The sequence below is a fragment of the Streptopelia decaocto genome, assembly GCF_964273445.1.
Source record: "Streptopelia decaocto genome assembly, chromosome: 1".
In the NCBI taxonomy this organism is placed as follows: Eukaryota; Metazoa; Chordata; class Aves; order Columbiformes; family Columbidae; genus Streptopelia; species Streptopelia decaocto.
In genome coordinates, this window is record NC_138663.1 from 211830135 (window position 1) to 211851325 (window position 21191).

Genomic DNA, 21191 nt, shown 5'->3' on the forward strand with positions numbered 1-21191 from the left:
TAACATGGGGTGCCCTGTGGCGTGGGGGGATTTGGGGTGCACTGCCCCGAGGTGGGGGAATAACATGGGGTGTCCTGTGGCGTGGGGGGGATTTGGGGTTCACTGTCCCCGGGGGAGAATAACATGGGCTGTCCTGTGGTGTGGGGGGGATTTGGGGTTCATTGCCCTGAGGTGGGGGAATAACATGGGGTGCCCTGTGGTGTGGGGGGGATTTGGGGTTCACTGCCCCGAGGTCGGGGAATAACATGGGGTGCCCTGTGGCATGGGGGGGGGGTTGGGTTGCACTGTCCCCGGGGGAGAATAACATGGGGTGCCCTGTGGCGTGGGGGGGATTTGGGGTTCACTGCCCCGAGGTCGGGGAATAACATGGGGTGCCCTGTGGCGTGGGGGGGGGGTTGGGTTGCACTGTCCCCGGGGGAGAATAACATGGGGTGCCCTGTGGCGTGGGGGGGATTTGGGGTTCACTGCCCCGAGGTCGGGGAATAACATGGGGTGCCCTGTGGCGTGGGGGGGGGGGTGGGTTGCACTGTTCCTGGGGGAGAATAACATGGGATGCCCTGTGGCGTGGGGGGGATTTGGGGTGCACTGCCCCGAGGCAGGGGGAGGGATATGCCCCGGGGTGGGGATTTGGGGTGCCATGCCCCGGGGGTGACACAACATGGGGTGTCCTGTCCGGGAGGGGGTGACAGATGTAGGGTGCACCGTCCCGGGGAGGGAAAACATGGGGTGCCCTGTCCTATGGGGGGATATGGGGTGCACTGTCCCGGGGTGGGGTGCTCCCTGCCTCCCGGTGTCACCGGTCCCCTCGATGTGCCACGTCCCCTCGGTGCCACAACCCCCCAGTGCCCGAGCCCCGAAACTGGTGCCAGCCGGTGTCCCCCGTCTCCTCGATGTCACCCGTCCCCGCGATGTGCCACATCCCCCCAGTGCTGCCTGACCCCCGGTGTCCCCCGTGCCACCCGTCTCCCCGGTGACCCCATCGCCCTGGTGTCACCCGTCCCCCCAGTGCTGCCCGACCCCCCGGAGTCCCCCGGTGCTCCCCATCCCCTCCGCGCTCTCCGCCTCCCGGTGCCACCGCCCGTCCCCACGGGGTCCCCGTCCCCCTGTGTCCCCCGCCCCCCCGGTTCGCCACATCCCCCAGTGCTGCCCGTCTCCCCGGTGCTGCTGCCCGCCCCCTGGTGTCGCCCGTCCCTCCGGTGTCCCCGTTCCCCCGTCCCCCCGGTGACCCCATCTCCCCGGTGTCGCCCGTCCCGCCGGTGGTGCCCTACCCACGGGTGTCCCCCGGTGCTCCCCATCCCCTCCGCGTTCTCCGCCTCCCGGTGTCACCGCCCGCCTCTCTGGTGTCCCACGTCCCCCTGGTGTCCTCGTCCCCCTGTGTCCCCCGTCTTCCCGGTGACCCCATCTCCCCGGTGTCAACCGTCTTCCCGGTGCTCCCCATCCCCTTCGCGCTCTCCGCCTCTCGGTGCCACCACCCGTCCCCCTGTGTCCCCCGTCTCCCCGGTGACCCCATCTCCCCGGTGTCCCCGGTCCCCCCAGTGCTGCCCGACTCCCCGGTGTCCCGCGACCCCTCGGTGTCCCCCGGTGCTCCCCATCTCCTCCGCGCCTTCCGCCTCCCGGTGCCACCGCCCGTCCCCACGGTGTCCCCCGTCCCCCCGTTTCGCCACATCCCCCAGCGCTGTCCGTCCCCCCGGTGCCTCTGCCCGCCCCCCCCCATTCTCCCCGCCCCGTCCCGGTTGCTGCCCGCCCCCCCCGGTGCCCCCGCCCCCCCGGTGCTGCCCCCGCCCGCCCAGCGCCGGAGCGCGGCCCCGCGGCGCGGCCCCGGCGGAGCATGGCGGGCACGGGGGCCGCGGGGGGCGCCGGGGGGGGCGCGGGGGGGCCGGTGCCGCTGTGGTACCACCGGGACCTGAGCCGGGCGGCGGCCGAGGAGCAGCTGGCCCGGGCGGGGCGGGACGGCAGCTTCCTGGTGCGGGACAGCGAGAGCGTGGCGGGGGCCTACGCGCTGTGTCTGCTGTGAGTGGGGGGACACGGCGGGGGACACGGGCTGGGGCTGCTGGGAGTGGGGGGGACACGGGGGGACGCGCGATGTGGTTGCTCCGAGTTTGGGGAACACGGGAGGGACACGGGCTGGGGCTGCTGGGAGTTAGAGGGACACTGGGGGGACACTCGATGTGGCTGCTGGGAGGCGGGGGGGACACGGGGGGACGCGCGATGTGGCTGCTGGGAGTGGGGGGCACACGGGGGGAACACGCGATGTGGCTGCCGCGAGTGGGGGCAACATGGGGGTCACGGGCTGGGGCTGCTGGGAGTTAGAGGGACACTGGGGGGACACTCGATGTGGCTGCTGGGAGTGGGGGGACACGGGTGGGACACGCTATGTGGCTGCCGCGAGTGGGGGGCATACGGGCTGGGGCTGCTGGGAGTGGCGGGGACACGGGTGGGACACGCGATGTGGTTGCTCCGAGTTTGGGGAACATGGGGGTCACGGGCTGGGGCTGCTGGGAGTTAGAGGGACACTGGGGGGGACGCTCGGTGTGTCTGCTGGGAGGAGGGGGACACGGGGGGACACGCGATGTGGCTGCTGTGAGTGGGGGGCACACGGGCTGGGGCTGCTGGGAGTTGGGGGGACACGCACTGTGTTTGCTGTGAGTGGGAGGGACACGGGGGGAACACGGGCTGTGTCTGCTGGGAGTGGGGGGACACGGAGGGAACATGCGGTGTGTCTGTTGGGAGTACAGGGGACACGGGAGGACATGAGAGGGACACGGGCTGGGGCTGCGATGTGGCTGCCGCGAGTGGGGGCGACACGGGCTGTGTCTGCTGTGAGTGGGTGGGACGTGGGGAGGACAGGAGATGTGTCTGCTCTGAGTGGGGGGGACACGAGGGGGACACGGGCTGGGGCTATTGGGAGTGCGGGGGACACGAGGGGACACTCTGTTGGGAGTGGGGGGGGGCACGGGGAGAACACGAGATGTTTGTGCTGGGAGTGGGGGGAGACACCGGGGGGGGGACACGCAATGTGTCTGCTCTGAGTGGGGTGAACACAGGGGGGACAGGGGCTGGGGGTGCTGTGAGTGTTGGGGACACGGGGGGACACGCAGTGTGTCTGCTGGGAGTGGGGAGGACATGGGGGGGACATGGGCTGGGGCTGCTGGGCGTGGGGAGCATGGCGGGGGGGTGGTCAGGCCAGCACTGGGGAATATGTGGGGGTCACCAGGGGGGAGTCCATGGGGACACTGGAGAGAATCTGGGGTTGAGGGGGTTTGGGGGAGAACTGGGGGCTGTGAGGGGGGCTGGGGGGACACCGGAGGGATTCTGGGGGGGATCCAGGGGGGTACCAGTGAGTCCAAGGGGGCAGCGGGGGCTCTGGGAAATCACCAATGGAGGTACCAGGGGGTGCATCAGGGTGGGGGGCACTGGGAGAAACACCAGGGGGTTACTGGGAGGGTCCGGGGGGGCACTGGAGGAGGATCTGGGGGAGCACTGGGGAACACGGGTGGGGTGTCCAGGGGAGCACCGGGTGGGGGGGGTCGCTGACACCCAGAGGGCAACAGGCACAGGGGGGGACCCAACCCGAGGGGGACACACCAGATATGGGGGTCACTGGCACCATGTGGGGGACCTGGCCCTGGGAGGGGGCTGGGGCAGAGTTGGGAGTGGGCGGGTGGGGGTCTGGGGGGGGTCAGCACCCTCTCCAGGCTGGGGGGAACTGGGCACCATAAATAGGGGTGCACTGGGAGGCTGCGGCAAGAGGAGAACTGGGGGGACACTGTGGGGGGGACAGGCACTGCGGCGCGCAGGGCTGGCTTTGGGGGGGCTGGGGCTCCCACTCTGTGGGCTCTGTGACGTTGGGGACTGTCCCTGAGCGTCCCCATGGTGCTGGGGGGCCGTGCCCTCATGTCTAGGGGCGTCCCAGCCCCTGGGGTGCGGGACAGCATGGGGGACAGCTCAGTGCCCATGGGTCATGCCGGGGGGGCTCGGTGGCTCCAGTGGGTGCGACAGCCCCTGGGGTCCCTGGGTGCTGCCCCCCCACCCGGCTGCCATGCTGGCTCTGGGGCTGAGCGCACGGTGGCACCGGGGTGGCAGCCCGGCTGTCACTGTGCAGCGGAGCCCCGGTCACCCCACCGTGCCCTGGGCCTCGCCGTCACCTCACCGTCACCTCACCGTCACCTCGGCGTGTTGCCGGGGTGCTGCCGGGCTGTGCCGCCGGCTGCGCTCGGGGCCGGCTGCCTGCGCCAGCGCCGCGGCCTTGATGTGGTTGCGGGGTGAGGGCACCTCGAAATGAGGCTTTTCCGCTCCCCGAGAGCCCGTGGGCGCCGGCAGCCGCACGCCGGCCTGCCCTGGCCCGGGGCTGTGCCGTGTGCCGTGTGCCGTGCCGGTGCAGGGCGTGCGGCCTCCTGCCTTGTGCAGATTGGGTTGCATGGCGTGGCCGTGGTCACCGGCTCCTCGCCGCGACGCCAGGGTGGCGAACGGGATGAGCAGCGCCTTGCCCGTGCCGGTACCGGCACCGGCAGGGCTGGTGGGTGGCAGGGGGGGTCTTGGTGCAGATGCCGGAGTGCAAGGGGGGTCTGGGAGCAGCGGCTCCCCACACCTGGCCTGGTGCTGGCCATGGCAACATGGCGTCCCCATGGGGACACCGGGATCTGTCCGTCCCGGTTGTGGCTTCTCGCCGGCTCCGGTCCCCTCTGCCACCTCCGGCTCCTCGTGGCCGCACCGACGGCCGGGCCCCCAGCGCGGCACAGCGCCCGGCACGGGGTGCCATGGCGGGCAGCTGAGGGCCGGGGGGTCCCTGCCCGGGCGGTGGGCAGGACGGTGCCGCCGAACAGCCGCCGCGCTGGCGTGGGGGCGAGCGGGGCTGCCGGATCCGCCGCCGTCGGGGCCTAAAAATAACTGCGGGGGCAGGAGGAGGAAAGGGAACCGCCGGGATCCCGGCAGCGCCGGCTTCCGTTAACCCTCCCGCCGACACGCCGGCCCTGGGCAGCGCTGGTGGCACCGTGGGGATGGTCCCCGTGCGGTGGGGGTGCGGGGGCCCCCGTTGTGCCACGGTGGAGCTGGGGGGGCCCCGGCGCTTGCCGGCCGCCGCGTTCCCACATAATGGCTCTTTGTGCCAGCAGCCCCGGCCCCTGGGGATCACCCGCCAAAACAGACGCCATGAGTGGCCACCGGGGGTCACCCGGTGGGAGGGAACCCTTGCAGCGCCCCCCCCAGCCCCGTACCAACCCCATGGGGCCCCCTGGTTACCCATAGAGACCCCCGTATGCCCACCCCCTCACAATGGGGTTCTTCTTCTGGGTCCCCCCAGTTGGGGCTCCCGGTGTTGACCCTACCCTGGGGTTCCCCATGTGCCCCCCTCCACCCCCCTATAGGGGTTCCTGCTATGGAGACCCTGACTGTGCTTTGGGGCTCCCCATAGAGACCCCTTGTGACCCCCCTTTCCCAGCCGGGGGTCTCTATGTACCCCACCACCCCCTGACACCAGTTTGGGGTTTTCCATGTTGACCCCCTCATTCCCCCAGGATTCCTTTGAGTTGGAGACCCCCCAGACCCCTCAGCGGGGGTTTCCCATAGGGACCCCCATACCACCCCACCCTGGAGAGGGTTTTCCATGTAACCCCCCAGAGAGGGATCCCATTCAGCCCCCCCCCCAAATTGGTGGGTTCCCTGTGACCCCTGTGGGGGGGTGCTGGGGTGTCATGGTGGGGGGCCGTCTCATGTCCATAGGCGGGGGGGCAGAAGTGGGGGACCCCCTTTCTGGAGGTGGGGGGAGGATGCTCGTGCTGTGCCCCCCCCTTCGCTGTGGGGTGATGAGGATGTGACACTGGGGGACCTGGCACCATGGGGAGTGGGTTGGCACCAGGGGACCCAGAAGTGTGGGGTGGCACTGGGGGACCTGGCATTGCAGGGAGTGGGGTGGCACTGGGGGGCCCAGAACTGTGGGTGACATTAGGGGGACCTGGCACTGTGAGGTGGCACTGGGGAATGTGGCACTATGGGAAGTGGGGTGGCACCAAGGGACCTGCCACTGTGGGGGTGGCATCGAAGGACTCAACACATGAGGTGGCACCAGGGGACTTGGCACTGGAGGGCATAGCACCCTCTCTGGGGACATGGGCATGGTGACAGGGGGACACTGCCTGGCCCCGCTCCCCCAGCCCCATGGTGAGGTGCCACCAGAGCAGGGGACACTGCAGCCGAGCTGCCAGGTGTCTCTGGCGCGGTGACAACCCCTGTGTTCCCGGTGACCTCTGCGAGTGCCATGGCCGGGGGCCAGCCTGGGAGCCACCGTCCCCAGCACATCAGGGAGAGGGTCCCTGGCTTCCAGTGTCCCTCAGATGGGGAGGGGACATGCGGGGGATCCCTGTCCTGCCCCCCGCACCCGCTGGCATCCGTACCCCATCTCTCAGCGCCGCTCGTCACCCCCTGCCCCGGGATCGTGTCCCTGGTTCCTGTCAGCTTCCAGTGACAAATCAATTGCTTCCTGGCCTCCCCGCTGCCAGCTCCTGCCTGCTCCTGCCTGCTCCTGCCTGCTCCTGCCTGCTCCTGCCTGCACCGCGGGCAGGGGATGGCAGCGCCAGCACGGGGACGGGCAGCGGGGCCAGGATGTGTGACATGTGAGCCCATGCTCCCATGCTGGGGCTCAGCCTGGGGACACGGGGGTGTCAATTGGGGGGTCCCCCTTGGAGAAGGTCACTCTGGGACCCCCAGTGCCCACCCTGACCCCCAGGTCCCCTCCTGCCAGCGTTGTCCCTGTGGGAGCCGGGCTGAGACCTGGTGGCTCGTCACATGCCACAGCCCACGGTGACACCAAAGCAGCTTCTCCCTGCGGATGCTCGTTCCCAGCTAATGACAGGGGGGCCATGTCCCTGGTGTCCCCGGGTGGCTGTGCAGGCAGGTGGGGGGGATGCTGTCCCCCCCTGACATCCCCCATGCCCGCAGGTTCCAGAAGCACGTCCACACCTACCGCATCCTGCCCGACGACGAGGACTTCCTGGCCGTGCAGGTGGGCACAGCCCCCCCACCACACTGTCACCCGCCCGGCTCTTTGGGGACACCCCCAAGGCTGGGGGTTGGGGGGGGCGCAGCAGAGTGATCCCAGTGCAGGACGTGGGGTGCCGGGACCCCGCAACCTCCACCCTGCTCCTGCTGGCTGGATGCAGTGCCCCATGTCCAGCCCCTCACCTCCCAACTGTGCTGGGGTTGCGGGGGGCTCCCTGTCCCCCCCACCTCACCCCGGGGGGCTGGTTCGGCCGCGGCACCGTGCGGTGAGCGTGCCCGGCTCTTTGGCACGGCCGCTGTCCTGGCGCGGTGCCACCGGCGTGCCCGGCTGTTGGCGTAGCCGGCATCTCCCCGCCAGGGCCCATCTTGGCCGCCGCCGCCGGGTATTTTTAGAGGAACAGAAGCCTCTTTGTGCTGGTCGTGCCGAGGAGGGGGGGGGGCAGGAAAAAGCCGCCCCCGGGAGGGAGGAGGCTGAGGGATGGCGGCTGCTGCCCGCAGCTGCCTGCGCCCTGCCCGCAGCTGCCTGGCAGCCACAGCCCCGGGGGGCTCAGCCTTGGGGCTGGGGGGGCAGCCCCCCATCCTGCCTGGGCGTCCCTCAGCCAGGGGGGTCCCTTCATGGGGGGGTCTGGGTGCAGGGGGTTCCCTGCGCTGGGGGAGAGCCCTGCATTGGGGGTTCCTTGCACTGGGGGGGTTATTGCATTGGGGGATCCTGGCATTGGGGAGTCCCTACACTGGGGGAGGGGGGTGGTCCTAGCATTGGGGGAGTTGCTGCATTGAGGGGTTCCCTAATTTTGGGGATACCTACATGGAGATTGTCACTGCACTGGGAAGGGGGGGTCCCAGCATTGAGAGAGTCCCTGCATTGGGGTGGGTCCTTGCAGTGGGTGGGTCCCTGAACAGAGGATCCCTACATTGCGGGGGTCCCTGCATTGGGTGGGTCCCTGCGTTTTGGGGGTCCCTGCATTGGGAGGTCTCTGCATTGGGGGAGTCCCTGCATTGGGTGGGTCCCTGCGTTTTGGGGGTCCCTGCATTGGGTGGTCTCTGCATTGGGGATTCCCTGCACAAGGGGTCCCTGCATTGGTGGGGGGTTTGTGTGTAGAGGGGATCCCTGAACTGGGGGTTCCCTGCACTGGGGGGATCTCTGCATGGGGAGTTCCCTGCACTGGGGGAGTCCCTGCATTGAGGGGGTCCCCGCATTGGGTGCATGCCTGTACAGGGGATCCCTACATTTGGGGGGTCTCTGCACTGGGGGAGTCCCTGCATTGAGGGGGTCCCTGCATTGGGTGGTACCTGCATGTGGGGGGGGTTCCTGTGTTTTGGGGGTCCCTGCATTGGGGGGTTCCTGCACTGGGGGGGTGTGGCTGACCCCACCAGCAGGTGCTGATGTCCCCGTGTCCCCCCCAGACGTCACAGGGGGTGCAGGTTCGCCGCTTCAAGACGCTGAGCGAGCTGATCGCCCTGTACCTGCAGCCCAACCAGGGGCTGGTCTGCACCCTCCTCTTCCCCGTCGAGAGGGACAAGGACAAGGACCCCGCCGAGGACAGGGACTACTCAGGTACAGCGGGGTCACAGCTGGGACCCCCGATCCCAGGGGGGCACATGGGACTGACCCCCCGCATCGCCCCGTTGCAGATGGAGAGGACGAGAAGCCGCCGTTGCCGCCGCGTTCCGGCTCCACCAGCATCTCCAGCAGCTCAGGGGGGCTCAGCCCCACGGGGCTGGGGCCAGAGGGGGGCGCAGAGAGGTGAGACGCTGCCCCCCCGCATGTCCCCTGCCTGTCCCTGCCAGCTCCTCATCCCCTGGGTGTCGTGTGTCCCCCCCGGCAGCACCAATGGGCTGAGCAGCATCTCCCACGAGTACCTGAGGAGCAGCTACACGCTGGACCTGGAGGCGGTGAAGGGGGGGGCCAGCAGCCTCCCCCACCTCAACAAAACCCTCGTCGCCTCCTGCAAACGGCTGCACAGGTGGGTACCAGACACCGGGAGGGACAGACGGACGGACAGACAGGGCTTAGCCCCCCCCCATTTCTCCTGTGTTCCCCCCACAGCGAGGTGGACAAGGTGCTGGGGGGGCTGGAGATCCTGGCCAAGGTGTTTGACCAGCAGAGCCCCCCCATGGTGTCCAAGATCTTGCAGCAGGTGAGGGGGACAAAGGGACATGTGGTGGTGACATCCCCATCCCCAACCCGGGGACTGGCCCCACCGACCCACCATGGGGACACTGCGGGGGGTCCTGCCCCTCCAGGGGGGTGGGGTTAATCTGAGGGTCCCAGGTTTTGGAGGGTCCTGCCCCTCTGTGGGTCTGGGGTGGCTCCAGGAGTCCCATCCTGCCCCATCCCAAAATGCTGGGGGGATCTTGCCTGCCCGGGGGTCCCATCATACCCCATCTCATGGTGCTGAGGGGTCCTGCCCTAATGGAGGGGTGAGAATAATATGGGGGTCCCATTCTGCCCTGTCTGACTTTTGGGGGGTCCTGCCGCTCCGGGGCTCTGGGATGGCTCCAGGGGTCCCATCCGAAAGTGGGTCTTGCCCCTCTGGTGGATCTGGGGTTCCCATCCTACCCCGTCTCGTGGTCCTGGGGTGGTCCTGCCCCTCTTGGGGGGTGGGATTAATATGGGGTCCCATTCTGCCCTATCCCACAGTTTTAGGGGTCCTGCCCCTCTGGTGGATCTCAGGGTCCCATCTTGCCCCACCTCATGGTGCTGGGGGGGTCCTACCCCTTGGGGTTGCTGGGGAGGATCTGGGGGTCCCATTTTGCTCTGTCCCATAGTTCTGGGGGTTCCTGGCCCTCCAGAGGGGTGGGATTAATCTGGGGGTCCCATCCTGCCCCATCCAACACTTCTCGGGGGGGGGGGATCCTGCCCCTCTGGGGGTCTGGGATGTGGGGGTCCCATCCTGCCCCATCTCACGGTGCGGGGGGGTTGGGGTGGCTGCGGGGGTCCCATGCGGTGCGGTGACATGTGGGGTGTCAGGCGGGGGGGCAGAGCGGGGAGCAGGAGCTGGAGCAGCTGGTGCTGAAGCTCTCGGTGCTGAAGGATTTCCTGGCCAGCATTGAGAAGAAGGTGGGGCTGGGGGCGGGTACGGGGGGGCATCCCCTTGTGGGGGGGTCTGTGCTGGGGTACGGCTGGGGGGGGCAAAGGAACTGCCTGGGGGACACAGGGGGACTCCATGGGTGGGGGGGTTGATGGACCTGGGGGGCTGATGGGGCTGGGGGGGGCTGATAGGGCTGGGGGAGCTGATGAGGCTGATGGGGCTGAGGGGCTGATGAGATTGATGGGGTTGGGGAGCTGAGGGGGCTAGGGGGGTTGATGGGGGTGGGGGGCTGATTGGGGGGGCTGATGAAGCTGAGGGGGCTGATGGGACTGGAGGGGCTGGGGGGTTGTTGAGACTGGGGGGGCTGATGGGGCTGGGGGGGCTGGTGGGCCTGGGGGGCTGACTGGGGGAGCTAATGTGGCTGAGGGGTTGGTGGGCATGGGGGGTTGATTGGGGGGGCTGATGGGGCTGGGGGGGTTGATGGGGCTGGGGGGTTGATGGGGCTGGGGGGTTGATGGGGCTGGGGGGGTTGATGGGGCTGAGGGGCTGATGGGGCTGGGGGGTTGATGGGGCTGGGGGGTTGATGGGGCTGGGGGGCTGATGAGGCTGGGGGTTGATGGGCCTGGGGGGTTGATTGGGGGGCTGATGAAGCTGATGGGGTTGATGGGGCTGGGGGGGCTGATGGGGCTGGGGGGTTGATGAGGCTGATGGGGCTGGGAGGGTTGATGAGGCTGATGGGGCTGGGGAGTTGATGAGGCTGGGGGGCTGATGGGCCTGGGGGGCTGATGGGCCTGGGGGCTGATTGGGGGAGCTAATGGGGCTGGGGGCTGATGGGCCTGGGGGGTTGATTGCGGGGGCCTGATGGGACTGGAGGGGCTGATGGGGCTGGGGGAGCTGGTGGGCCTGGGGGGTTGATTGGGGGGGCTGATGAAGCTGATGGGGCTGGGGCGTTGATGAAGCTGATGAGGCTGGGAGGCTGATGGGGCTGGGGGGGTTGCTGGGCCTGGGGGGCTGATTTGGGTGACTGCGGTGACGCCAATGCCACCGCCCCCCCAGGCGCTGAAGGCCCTGCAGGAGATGAGCTCGGCTGCCCCTCCCGCTCCCCCCCAGCCCCTCTCCCGCAAGGCCAAGTGCATCCCAGTGCAGACCTTCGAGGTGGGTCCCGCTGTCCCCCCCACGGCAGAAAGTTCCCCCCAGGGGTGGGGATCAGCACCTCCTGTCACACCCAGGGCACAAACCTCTCGGGGTTCCTGGTGGTGGTGGGGATGGACTGGGTGTTGGTGGGGGCTGGATGCCAGGGGGTTGGGGTGTTGGGGGGTTGGATGCAAGGGGGTCAGGGTTCTGGGGGGGCTGGGTGTTGGGGGGCTGGATGCCAGGGGGGGTGGTTGCCAGGGGAGCAGGTGATGGGGGCCCTGGGGGTGGGGTTGCCTGGGGGTCAGGGTGCTGGAGAGTCAGGGTTCTGGGGGGGCTGGGTGCAGGGTGGTGGGTGCATGGGGGTTGGAATGCCTGGAATTGGGGTGCTGGGGAGTCAGGGTGCCAGGGGAGCTGGGTGCCAGGGGGTTGGGTGCCTGCAGTTTGGGGTACCGGGGTTTGGGGTGCTGGGTGTTGAGGTTCTGGGGGGTGTGGGGGGGGTGGGGTGCTGAGGGGTTGGGGTGCTGGGTGCAGGGGTAGTGGGCGCAGAGCTGACAGGTGACAGGGTTCTGGGTGACAGCGGATCATAGTGTCAGGGTAACTGGAATCCTGGGTTTTGGGGACTCGGGTGTCAGGGGGCTGGGGACACCGTGTGTCGGGGGGTTGGGGTGCTGGGCGGGCTGGCTGCTGTGTTATGGGGTGTCCCCCCCACCCAATCCCCCGCCGTCCCCCCAGGTGAAGCTGGACGTCACCCTGGGGGACCTGACCAAGCTGGGGAAGTCGCAGAAGCAGACGCTGAGCGTGGACGTGGAGGGGGGGCGGCTGGTGGTGCTGCGGCGGCAGCGGGACGCCCAGGAGGACTGGAACACCTTCACCCACGACAAGAGTGCGTGGGGGGCACTGGGGGGTCCCCACACCCCGGGGCTGGCGCCTGGTGACAGCTCTGCGCTGGGGGTGGGAGCAGCTGGGTGTCCCCATCCTGGGTGCGTCCCCACCCTGCGTGGGCGGTCACGGTGCCCAACCAGACCCCGACATCCCCCAAATGCCACTTGTCCCTGTCCTCCCCCCATAGTCCGGCAGCTGATCAAGTCGCAGCGGGTGCAGAACAAACTGGGCATCGTTTTTGAGAAGGAAAAGGACAAAACGCAACGGAAAGATTTCGTTTTCGTCAGTGCGCGGGTGGGTCCTGCTCTGCTGGGGCGGGGGGGAGCAGGATTTGACCCCTGGTCCCCTGTGGGGGTATGGGGACGGGTGCTGGGGGTGTCCCTGGGGTGGTCCCTGCACGAGGAGGGACACAGGTGGGGACTGTGCCTTGTCACCGAGGCTTGGGGACAGCTGGGTCCCTGTTTTTCACCCTGGAGGGGGCAGCCTGTGGGTCCCAGGACAGCTTTTGGGTCCCAGGACAGCCTGTCCCTGTCCCCATGCTGGGGTGATGCTGAGTTGTGGGGGCCAGGGGAGAATTGGGGGGGGCTGATGGGGCTGGGGGCACCATGGGGACCCCCTGCTGACTGTGTGTGTTGTCCCCCCCCAGAAGCGCGAGGCGTTCTGCCAGCTCCTGCAGCTGATGAAGAACAAACATTCCCAGCAGGATGAACCTGACATGATCAACATCTTCATCGGCACCTGGAATATGGGTCAGCGGAGCCGGGGGGTCCGTCTGGAGTGGGGGGGTGAGCCCTTGGGCCCCCCATTGACTGTGCCGCTCCCCCCGCTGCAGGCAGCGTGCCCCCCCCAAAAAACATCACGTCGTGGTTCACCTGCAAGGGGCTGGGCAAGACGCTGGACGAGGTGACGGTCGCCATTCCCCACGACATCTACGTCTTCGGCAGCCAGGAGAACTCGCTGGGGGACAGGGAGTGGGTCGATGTCCTCCGCGCCGCGCTCAGGGACGTCACCGAGGTCGAGTACCGCCCGGTAGGAACCTGGGGAGTGGTCTTGGGGGGCTGTGGGATTCTGATGTTGGTGGGATGGAGATGGGTGATGCTCAAGGTCTCTCCTGGGACGGCTGTGGCGATGCTGTGTGTTTTGGGGTGGGATCATCAAATCATTTTGGTTGGAAAAACTCCTCGAGATCATCGAGTCCAACTGTTCCCCCACCCCTGGCACTGTCCTATGTCCTGAGAACCTCATGTCCGTCTGTCCAACCCTCCAGGATGGTGACTCCAGCACTGCCCTGGGCAGCCTGTTCCAATGCCCCACAGCCCTTTGGGGAAGAAATTGTTCCCACATCCAACCTCAACCTCCCCTGGCGCAACTTGAGGCCGTTTCCTCTGCTCCTGGCGCTTGTTCCTGGGGAGCAGAGCCCGACCCCCCTGGCTCCAAGCTCCTTTCAGGCAGTTCAGAGATCAGAAGGTCTCCCCTCAGCTCCTGTTCTCCATCTGAACCCCCCAGGTCCCTCAGCCGCTCCATCACACTTGTGCTCCAGCCCCTCACCAGCTCCGTTCCCTTCTCTCCACTCGCTCCAGCACCTCAAGGCCTTTCTTAGAATCACAGAATCACTTGGGTTGGAAGGGACCCTCAAGATCCTCAGGTCCAACCATAAGATGCTGAGAGCTGTGCACAGCACAGACCCGCCATAAAGACATGCCGTGGATGGTTTGGAGCAGGGACTGGAGCTGTGTATTTAGTTGGTGCACATTTAAGAAGCCTCTGGAGAACATCATTAAGGGGTCACACAAGATTAAAATCAACTTGCATTCAAGCAATTATTTTGAATTCCAATCAACAAGCGATGTAGTGTGGGAGAGCGAGATGGAACGTCCCGGGGGCTGTGACATAACTCGTGCAGCAAGGTGACCCTTGGCTGTGTCTGCTGGGAACAGCATCTCACACGGGTTTGGTGATAGAATAGTCCGTCTTTCCCCTCCTCCCACCCCTTAATCACAGAATCATGGAAGGGGTTGTGTTGAAAAGGGCCCTAAAGATGATCTATTCCAACCCCTGCCATGAGCAGGGACATCGTCACCAGCTCAGGGTGCTCAGAGCCCCGTCCAGCCTGGCCTGGGATGTCTCCAGGGATGGTTCAGCCACCACCTCTCTGGCCAACCTGGGCCAGGCTCTCACCACCCTCAGGGACAACAATTCCTCATATCCAGCCTCAATCTCCCTCCTTTAGTTTAACCCATCACCCCTTGTCCTGTCACAACAGGTCCTGCTCAAAAGCCTGTCCCCATCTTTCTTCTCGCCCCCCAGGTGCAGGACCTTGCACTTGGCCTTGTTGAGCAGCTCTGTTATCCCCAAAACACGGTTCTTTACCCAGTGTGCATAGAAACGAGCCAAAGTTAACACACAGAGACGAGATGTTGTTTATTACAGAATCGTGCAAGTCCGGATGCTGGAATAAAGCCAGCACCCCAGCAAGAGAAGGAACGGGCGTTATATACAGAATCGTAGCCCTCCTCAGGGCAGTCCTAGAGAGCCAGTTGGTTACACATTCGCATATTGCATTTCATAATCATTTTAGCGTATAACGAGCAACATTCAGCTACAGGACACTTCATCCGACAGTCTGGAGATGTGTGTTGAAGCAAAACTCAGCTCATCGTGTTGGCTCCGAATGTCTAAAGCTGCAAGGGCAGCGGTGCCTGTAGTTTGTGACCAGTTTGTGACGACAACTTGTGTAGTTTTGCAGGTCACTCTTTTCTTTGTTATATGAGCAGACCGACCTAAAACTGAGAGGATTTACGTATCTTTAGATTAGCGATTGCAGACTGGATTCATTCTTTTAAGTGATGACAACAGCTCTCTGTAAGTGAACGTTTAAGTTTCCAGTAGAAGCCTAAGTTAACTTAGACACAGTGTTGCTTAAACTGGAATGGTCCTGCACTGGGGTCTGAGAAAGATGGGGACAGACTTTTGAGCAGGGCCTGTTGTGACAGGACAAGGGGTGATGGTTTAAACTAAAGGAGGGAGATTCAGGCCGGACATGAGGAAGAAATTGTTGCCCTGAGGGTGGTGAGAGCCTGGCCCAGGTTGGCCAGAGAGGTGGTGGATGAACCATCCCTGGAGACATCCCAGGCCAGGCTGGACGGGGCTCTGAGCAACCTGAGCTGGTGAAGATGTCCCTGCTCATGGCAGGGCTGGGATTAGATCATCTTTAAGGTCCTTTCCAACTCAAACCCTTCTGTGATTCCATGATTCTATGAAGATGGTCAGGCATAGGAGCAGGAATGTGAAGATGGGGGAATTTTCTCCCTTGAATGTATTTAAAGCTCACCTGCGCAAGTCCTCAAGCAACCTAAGTTGACCTCAAGGTATTTTTAGGAGGCAAAGTTATGAACAGCCTGTGCTTGGTTTGCCAGTTTTAGACCTGGGATACTTTAATGGTCACTTATGAGCCACCCCTAATGTGACCAGACTTCAAAGGCTCTTCCCAGAGCAAAATAAATTCCCACTCACAGTGAGTGAGGCACAGTTACTCCAATGATGTTTATTTGGCTCTCCTCTGTCATGCTCATTTCAGAAGGGAAAAAAGTTACCGTGAGCAAACGTCACCTTTTTACTTGTCCTTTTTTGTGGCTTGAGGGTCCCAGAACTGCCCCAGGATTGGCGGTTTGGCCTCCCCAGGTCCCAGCACAGGGACGGTCACTGCCCTGGTCCCATTGGCCACCCCAGTGCTGGTCCCAGCCAGGATGCTGGTGGCCGCTTGGCCACCTGGGCACACGCTGGCTCATGTTCAGCCGCTGCCACCAACACCCCCAGGGCCTTTTCCAGCCGCTGTTCCCCAGCTGCAGCGTCCATGGGGTTGGTGTGACCCAGCGCAGGACCCGCCACTTGGCCTTGTTGCCCCTCAGACCATTGGCCTCAGCCCATGGATCCAGCCGGGCAGATCCTCTGTAGAACTGCCCACCCTGCAGCACATCAACACTGCACCCAACTCGGTGTCATCTGCAAAGTACTGAGGGTGCACTCCATCCCCTCATCCAGATCATGGATAAAGAGATTAAACTGGAACCGGTACTGAGCCCTGGGGACACCACTCGACACCAGCTGGATGTGCCTCCATTCCCCATAACTCCCTGGGCCCAACCACCCCTCTGGTTCTTCACCCTGTCGCATGGGTGCTGGTGGCAGGGGGGGAACAGCCCTTTGGGGTGAAGGGGGGGGCTTCCGAACCAGCCACCCCCATGGGATGGGGACACGCTCCCGGTGTGTCCCAGCAGAGGTGGGGAGTCTGACGGGGGGTGTCACGGTGGCCCCGCAGGTGGCCATGCAGTCCCTGTGGAACATCAAGGTGGTGGTGCTGGTGAAGCCGGAGCACGAGAACCGCATCAGCCACGTGGGCACCTCCAGCGTCAAGACGGGGATCGCCAACACCCTGGGTAGGGGTCACCGGGCGTTGGGGGGCGGACATGTGGCTCATGGGGGACAGGGACAGGTGAGGGGGGGTCCCAGTGTGTGTGTTGCACAAGGAGGGGGCTGGGTCTGCATTGCACGAGGAGGGGTCTGGGCACGTGCTGACATCCCAGACACAGCACCGGTGGGGACTGTGCCCTGTCACCAGGGCTTGGGGCAGCTGGGTCCCATCCACCACCACAGGGGGCAGCATGTGGGTCCCAGGGCATCCCCCAGCCTGTCCGTGTCCCCGCAGGGAACAAGGGCGCCGTGGGCGTCTCCTTCATGTTCAACGGCACCTCCTTCGGCTTTGTCAACTGCCACCTCACCTCCGGCAGCGAGAAGACAGCACGGTGAGCACCATCATGCTAACACGAGCCCGCTCCTGCCACCTCTGTCCCCATCCTCGTGACACCCATGTCCCCCTCCCTTCCCTGGGCAGGAGGAACCAGAACTACCTGGACATCCTGCGCCTGCTCTCGCTGGGGGACAAGCAGCTCAGCTCCTTCGACATCTCCCTCCGCTTCACCCACCTCTTCTGGTTCGGGGACCTCAATTATCGCCTGGACATGGACATCCAGGTGAGGGGGATGGGAGTGGGGTGTGTGGGGAGGCTGTGGGTGTGTGTCCCCCGGCCCTGTGCCAGCCCCTCTGTCCCCCAGGAGATCCTCAACTACATCAGCCGCAAGGAGCTGGAGCCGCTGCTCAAGGTGGATCAGCTCAACCTGGAGAAGGAGAAGCACAAGGTCTTCCTGCGCTTTGGTGAGGGCTGGGGGTGCTCCGGAGGGGCCTGGGGGGGGAAGCCCCCACTGCTGGGACTGTCCTGACCCCCTCTTCACTGCTGTGGGTGCAGGCGAGGAAGAGATCACCTTCCCCCCCACCTACCGCTACGAGCGGGGCTCTCGGGACACGTACGTCTGGCACAAGCAGAAGCCCACAGGGGTAAGTGTTGGTTGGTTTGGGGCTGGAGGGGGGGGATGTGACACCCCAGCCTGACCCCCCCTCTGCCACCTCACTCCCCCCATCCCCACCAGGTCCGCACCAACGTGCCGTCCTGGTGTGACCGCATCCTATGGAAGTCCTACCCCGAGACTCACGTCAACTGCAACGCCTACGGTGAGCTGCGCGTCCCCATCTCACCCCAGGACACCGTGTTCCCCCCTGGGACACTGTGGCCCCCACCCCACCTGACCCCCTCCCATCCCATCTGGCCGCAGGATGCACAGACGACATCGTCACCAGCGACCACTCGCCCGTCTTCGGCTCCTTCGAGGTGGGGGTGACGTCCCAGTTCGTCTCCAAAAAAGGTGCCTGTGCCCAAGGGGACACCCGGCTGCCCTCCCCGTGGGTCCCACCTCGAGGTGGGGGGTGCTGGGGGGCGTCCCTGAGCCTCCCCTCTCCCTGGAGGGCTCTCCAAGTCCTCCGAGCAGGCATACATCGAGTTTGAGAGCATCGAGGCCATTGTGAAGACGTCCAGCCGCACCAAGTTCTTCATCGAGTTTTATTCCACGTGCCTGGAAGGTGAGGGCTGGCACAGCGGCGGGGGGGTCTGGGGGTTGCTCAGTGAGGTCCCAAGGGTTGATGGTGTCGTGCCATGTCCCACAACCCCCCCAGAGTTCAAGAAGAGCTTTGAGAACGACAGCCAGAGCAGCGACAACATCAACTTCCTCAAGGTGCAATGGTCGTCCCGGCAGCTGCCCACGGTGAGGAGGGGCCGGGGGCAGGAAGGGCTGGTGCTGGGGGGGGGCTGCTGGCAGGGAGACCCCCCCAGTGCCATCATCCCGTCCCCTCGCCCACAGCTGAAGCCCATCCTCTCCGAGATCGAGTACCTGCAGGACCAGCACCTCCTGCTCACCGTCAAATCCCTCGACGGCTATGAGTCTTATGGTGAGTGGTTGTGCCCAGGGGGCTCGGGGGGGTCCTGGGTGGGGGTCACTCGGGGATACGGACCCCCGATTCCCCCCCACCCCGGCTGCTGCCCCCAGGGGAGTGCGTCATCGCCCTGAAGTCCATGATCGGCAGCACGGCGCAGCAGTTCCTCACCTACCTGGCACACCGGGGCGAGGAGACGGGCAACATCCGCGGCTCCATGAGGGTCCGGGTGCCCGCCGAGCGCTTGGGCACCCGCGAGAGGCTCTATGGTGAGACCCCCCCCCGACCCTGGGGGTCAGGACAGCGGGGATGGGGCCCCCCCACACCACTGAGCCCCCGTCCCCTCACAGAGTGGATCAGCGTTGATAAGGACGAGACGGCAGCTGGCAAAGGGAAGGTGCCACTGGGTGCCAGAGCCAACCAGGACAGTGCCAAGTACGGGGTACAGGGCTGGGGGGGATGTGGGGGGACTGGGGGTCCCAGGACAGCGGGGCTTGGAGGCCTTGGGCACCTCCCAGTGCTGTGGTAACACAGGCATCGCTCCGAGCATCTCTCCAGGATGGTGACGTGGTTGGGGACAGTCCCGGTGCTGGTTCTGCCACGTGGGTTGGGGACAGGGGACCCAGTGCCTCCGAAAGTGGCATTGGCCCCGTCCCCGGTGGGGGCCGAGCCCTGTCCAGGGAGGCTGAGCCCCACGGGACCCCCAACACTTCTTGTCACCCAGGTCAGTGGCGCGGAAGCCCCCCGGTGCCGAGCCGCCCCCCGCCACCCCGACAAAGCTCCCAGAGGAGCCCGAGAAGGGCAGCACCGCGCCAGCCCCCCGGCCGCCCCCCGCCGCCCCCCACCGCAGCACCACCAGAGACGAGGCCACCTCGAGCCGGTGAGGGAGACATGGGGGTGGAGCTGGGGGGGACACTCACCGTCTCCCCGTCCCCCCACAGCTGGGGGTGCCACGCTCACCCCCTGTGCCCGCAGGTGCAGGGCGGAGGTGACGGCGGAACCGGTGGCAGCGGGGGGGCCGCTGAAAAACAGCTTCAACAACCCAGCCTACTACGTGCTGGAGGGGGTTCCACACCAGCTGCTGGCACCGGGGGACCCCGGCAAACCGCCCCCCGCCAAGGTCAAGGTGCAGCTGCCGGTGCCCGAGCGGCGCCGGCACCCCTCGGCTGGGCAGCGCCGCGGTGACGAGAGCTCCTCGGACGAGGACACCGGGACCCTCAACCTGCCCCCCCCCGATTTCCCCCCACCGCCGCTGCCGCGGGAGCTGGAGCTGGCCCCCCCCAACCCCTTCTACGGCAGCATCAAGGAGCTGCCGGCACCCTATGGGCGCGAGGAGCCCAAACCGCGGCTGAGCCCCGGGGCTGCCGCATGCGGCGAGTCCCCCCCTGCACCCAAACTGCACCCGCGGCCCCCCCCGGCTGCCGGCGCTGCATTTGGGCTGGAGGGGCCCGGTGGGACCCCCGCTGCCGGGGGGCTGCCTGCAGCTGGGGGGCTGCCCGTGGCGGGGGGGCTGCTGGACGACCGCTCCTGCTCGGTGCTGCAGATGGCCAAGACGCTGAGCGAGGTGGATTACGGCGGCGAGAAGGGGCGGGTGGCCCCCCCGCCTCAACCGCTGCTGGCCAAGGGGGGGCGGATGGAGCTGCCCTCCCGCTGCCTGCCCCCCGACTACGGCCACCCCCTCGCCTTCCCCCCCCACTCCATCCGGGAGAGCATCCAGGAGGACCTGGCTGAGGAGGTGGGTGCTTCGGGGGGTTCAGGGTGCCCGCACCCCCTGCCCCATCCTGCTGCTCCAGCAGGGGGGTGCCACGCGGGGGGTCCCCGGGTGGGGCGCAGGGCTGACGGTGCGGGCGGTACCATGCAGGCGCTGTGCCCGGCGACCCGTGGCGTGGGCACCGTGCCCGGCGTGGGCGAGTGGCTGCGGGCGCTGGGGCTGGAGCGGTACGAGGAGGGGCTGGTGCGCAACGGCTGGGATGACCTGGAGTTCCTCAGGTGAGCAGCACCTCTCCCAGGAACCCTCTTACTACCCCACCCAGGAACCCCCTTACTACCCCCCCCCCACCCCGTGCCCGACCTGGTGGGTCCACGTCCTCCCTGGAGGAGTCACAGTGATGCCTGGTTGGGGGCACTGTGCTATGGGGACACCCCTGTGGGTGCTGTTCCCCACAGCACTGGGGGGGTCCCCACTGCCCCCCAGGGCCATGTAGCGCTTTAGTAGGGGTGAGGAGAAGGGGGGGTGGGCACCCAGCAACCCAAGCAGGGGCTCCTGCACCCATTGACCAGATGCAGCCCTGGGGTTCCCAACTGGGGTCAGCGAGCCCAATGGCCGTGTCCCCCCCTCCCCAGTGACATCACGGAGGAGGACCTGGAGGAGGCCGGTGTGCGGGACCCCGGCCACAAGCGCGTCCTCTTGGAGAGCCTCCAGCTCCGCAAATAGCTGCGACCGAGCATCCCGCGGCCGAGCATCCCGCATCCCGCGGCCGAGCATCCCGCATCCCGCGGCCGAGCATCCCGCATCCTGCCATCACCAGCAGCTGGCGGGAGCACCGGGACGCGGGGTGCTGGGTAACAGCGGGTGGGGGGAGGACTGGGGGGGTACAGGGGGGTGGTGGGTCCTGGTCAGACAATTTCAGGGGGATGGTCCCAGCCAAAGGGGCCTCCCCTCATTTTTAAGTTATTTTTTATTTATTGAGAGAAGGGATCGAGCATATGTCTTGTGGGTGTGTGTGGGGGGGGTCCTGCAGTCCAGGGGAGGGTTTTGGGGTGAGTCCCAGGAAAAGCCAGCTCCTACTGCCGCCCCTCGCAGCCAGGGAGGAAGAGGAGGAGGAGGAA

At 66.2% G+C, this 21191-nt stretch overlaps 2 protein-coding genes across 2 annotated transcripts in view; both read left to right on the forward strand.

Moving 5' to 3' along the window:
- The window catches only part of LRRC51 (leucine rich repeat containing 51), a 37639-nt gene extending 28493 nt beyond the window's left edge, over window positions 1-9146 (forward strand). The window contains exon 6 of the mRNA XM_082075989.1: window positions 9132-9146. Within this exon, the coding sequence (XP_081932115.1) occupies window position 9132 (1 nt within the window). The 3' untranslated portion in view covers window positions 9133-9146. The remainder of the gene's footprint in view (window positions 1-9131) is intronic.
- Window positions 1774-20953, forward strand: INPPL1 (inositol polyphosphate phosphatase like 1). The gene is made up of 29 exons (XM_082075987.1): window positions 1774-2010; window positions 6934-6997; window positions 8398-8548; window positions 8626-8737; window positions 8820-8957; window positions 9041-9131; window positions 9965-10054; window positions 11082-11180; window positions 11892-12042; window positions 12229-12335; window positions 12688-12790; window positions 12874-13070; window positions 16360-16477; window positions 16747-16843; window positions 16933-17071; window positions 17153-17252; window positions 17344-17432; window positions 17525-17606; window positions 17708-17797; window positions 17898-18011; window positions 18105-18193; window positions 18290-18377; window positions 18476-18631; window positions 18713-18797; window positions 19087-19242; window positions 19338-20097; window positions 20224-20351; window positions 20706-20796; window positions 20834-20953. Exons 1-28 carry the CDS (start codon window positions 1829-1831, stop codon window positions 20794-20796), a joined length of 3867 nt encoding a protein of 1288 aa, XP_081932113.1. The 5' UTR covers window positions 1774-1828; the 3' UTR covers window positions 20834-20953.
- The last annotated feature ends 238 nt before the right edge of the window (window positions 20954-21191 follow it).

Bases quoted from the DNA above. Each gene is read 5' to 3' on its own strand.
- INPPL1 (XM_082075987.1), top strand. From the start codon at position 1,829: ATGGCGGGCACGGGGGCCGCGGGGGGCGCCGGGGGGGGCGCGGGGGGG. The intron at 13,071-16,359 runs GTAGGAACCTGG...GTGGCCCCGCAG, and splicing joins CCGAGGTCGAGTACCGCCCG to GTGGCCATGCAGTCCCTGTG. The intron at 18,194-18,289 runs GTGAGGAGGGGC...CCTCGCCCACAG, and splicing joins CGTCCCGGCAGCTGCCCACG to CTGAAGCCCATCCTCTCCGA.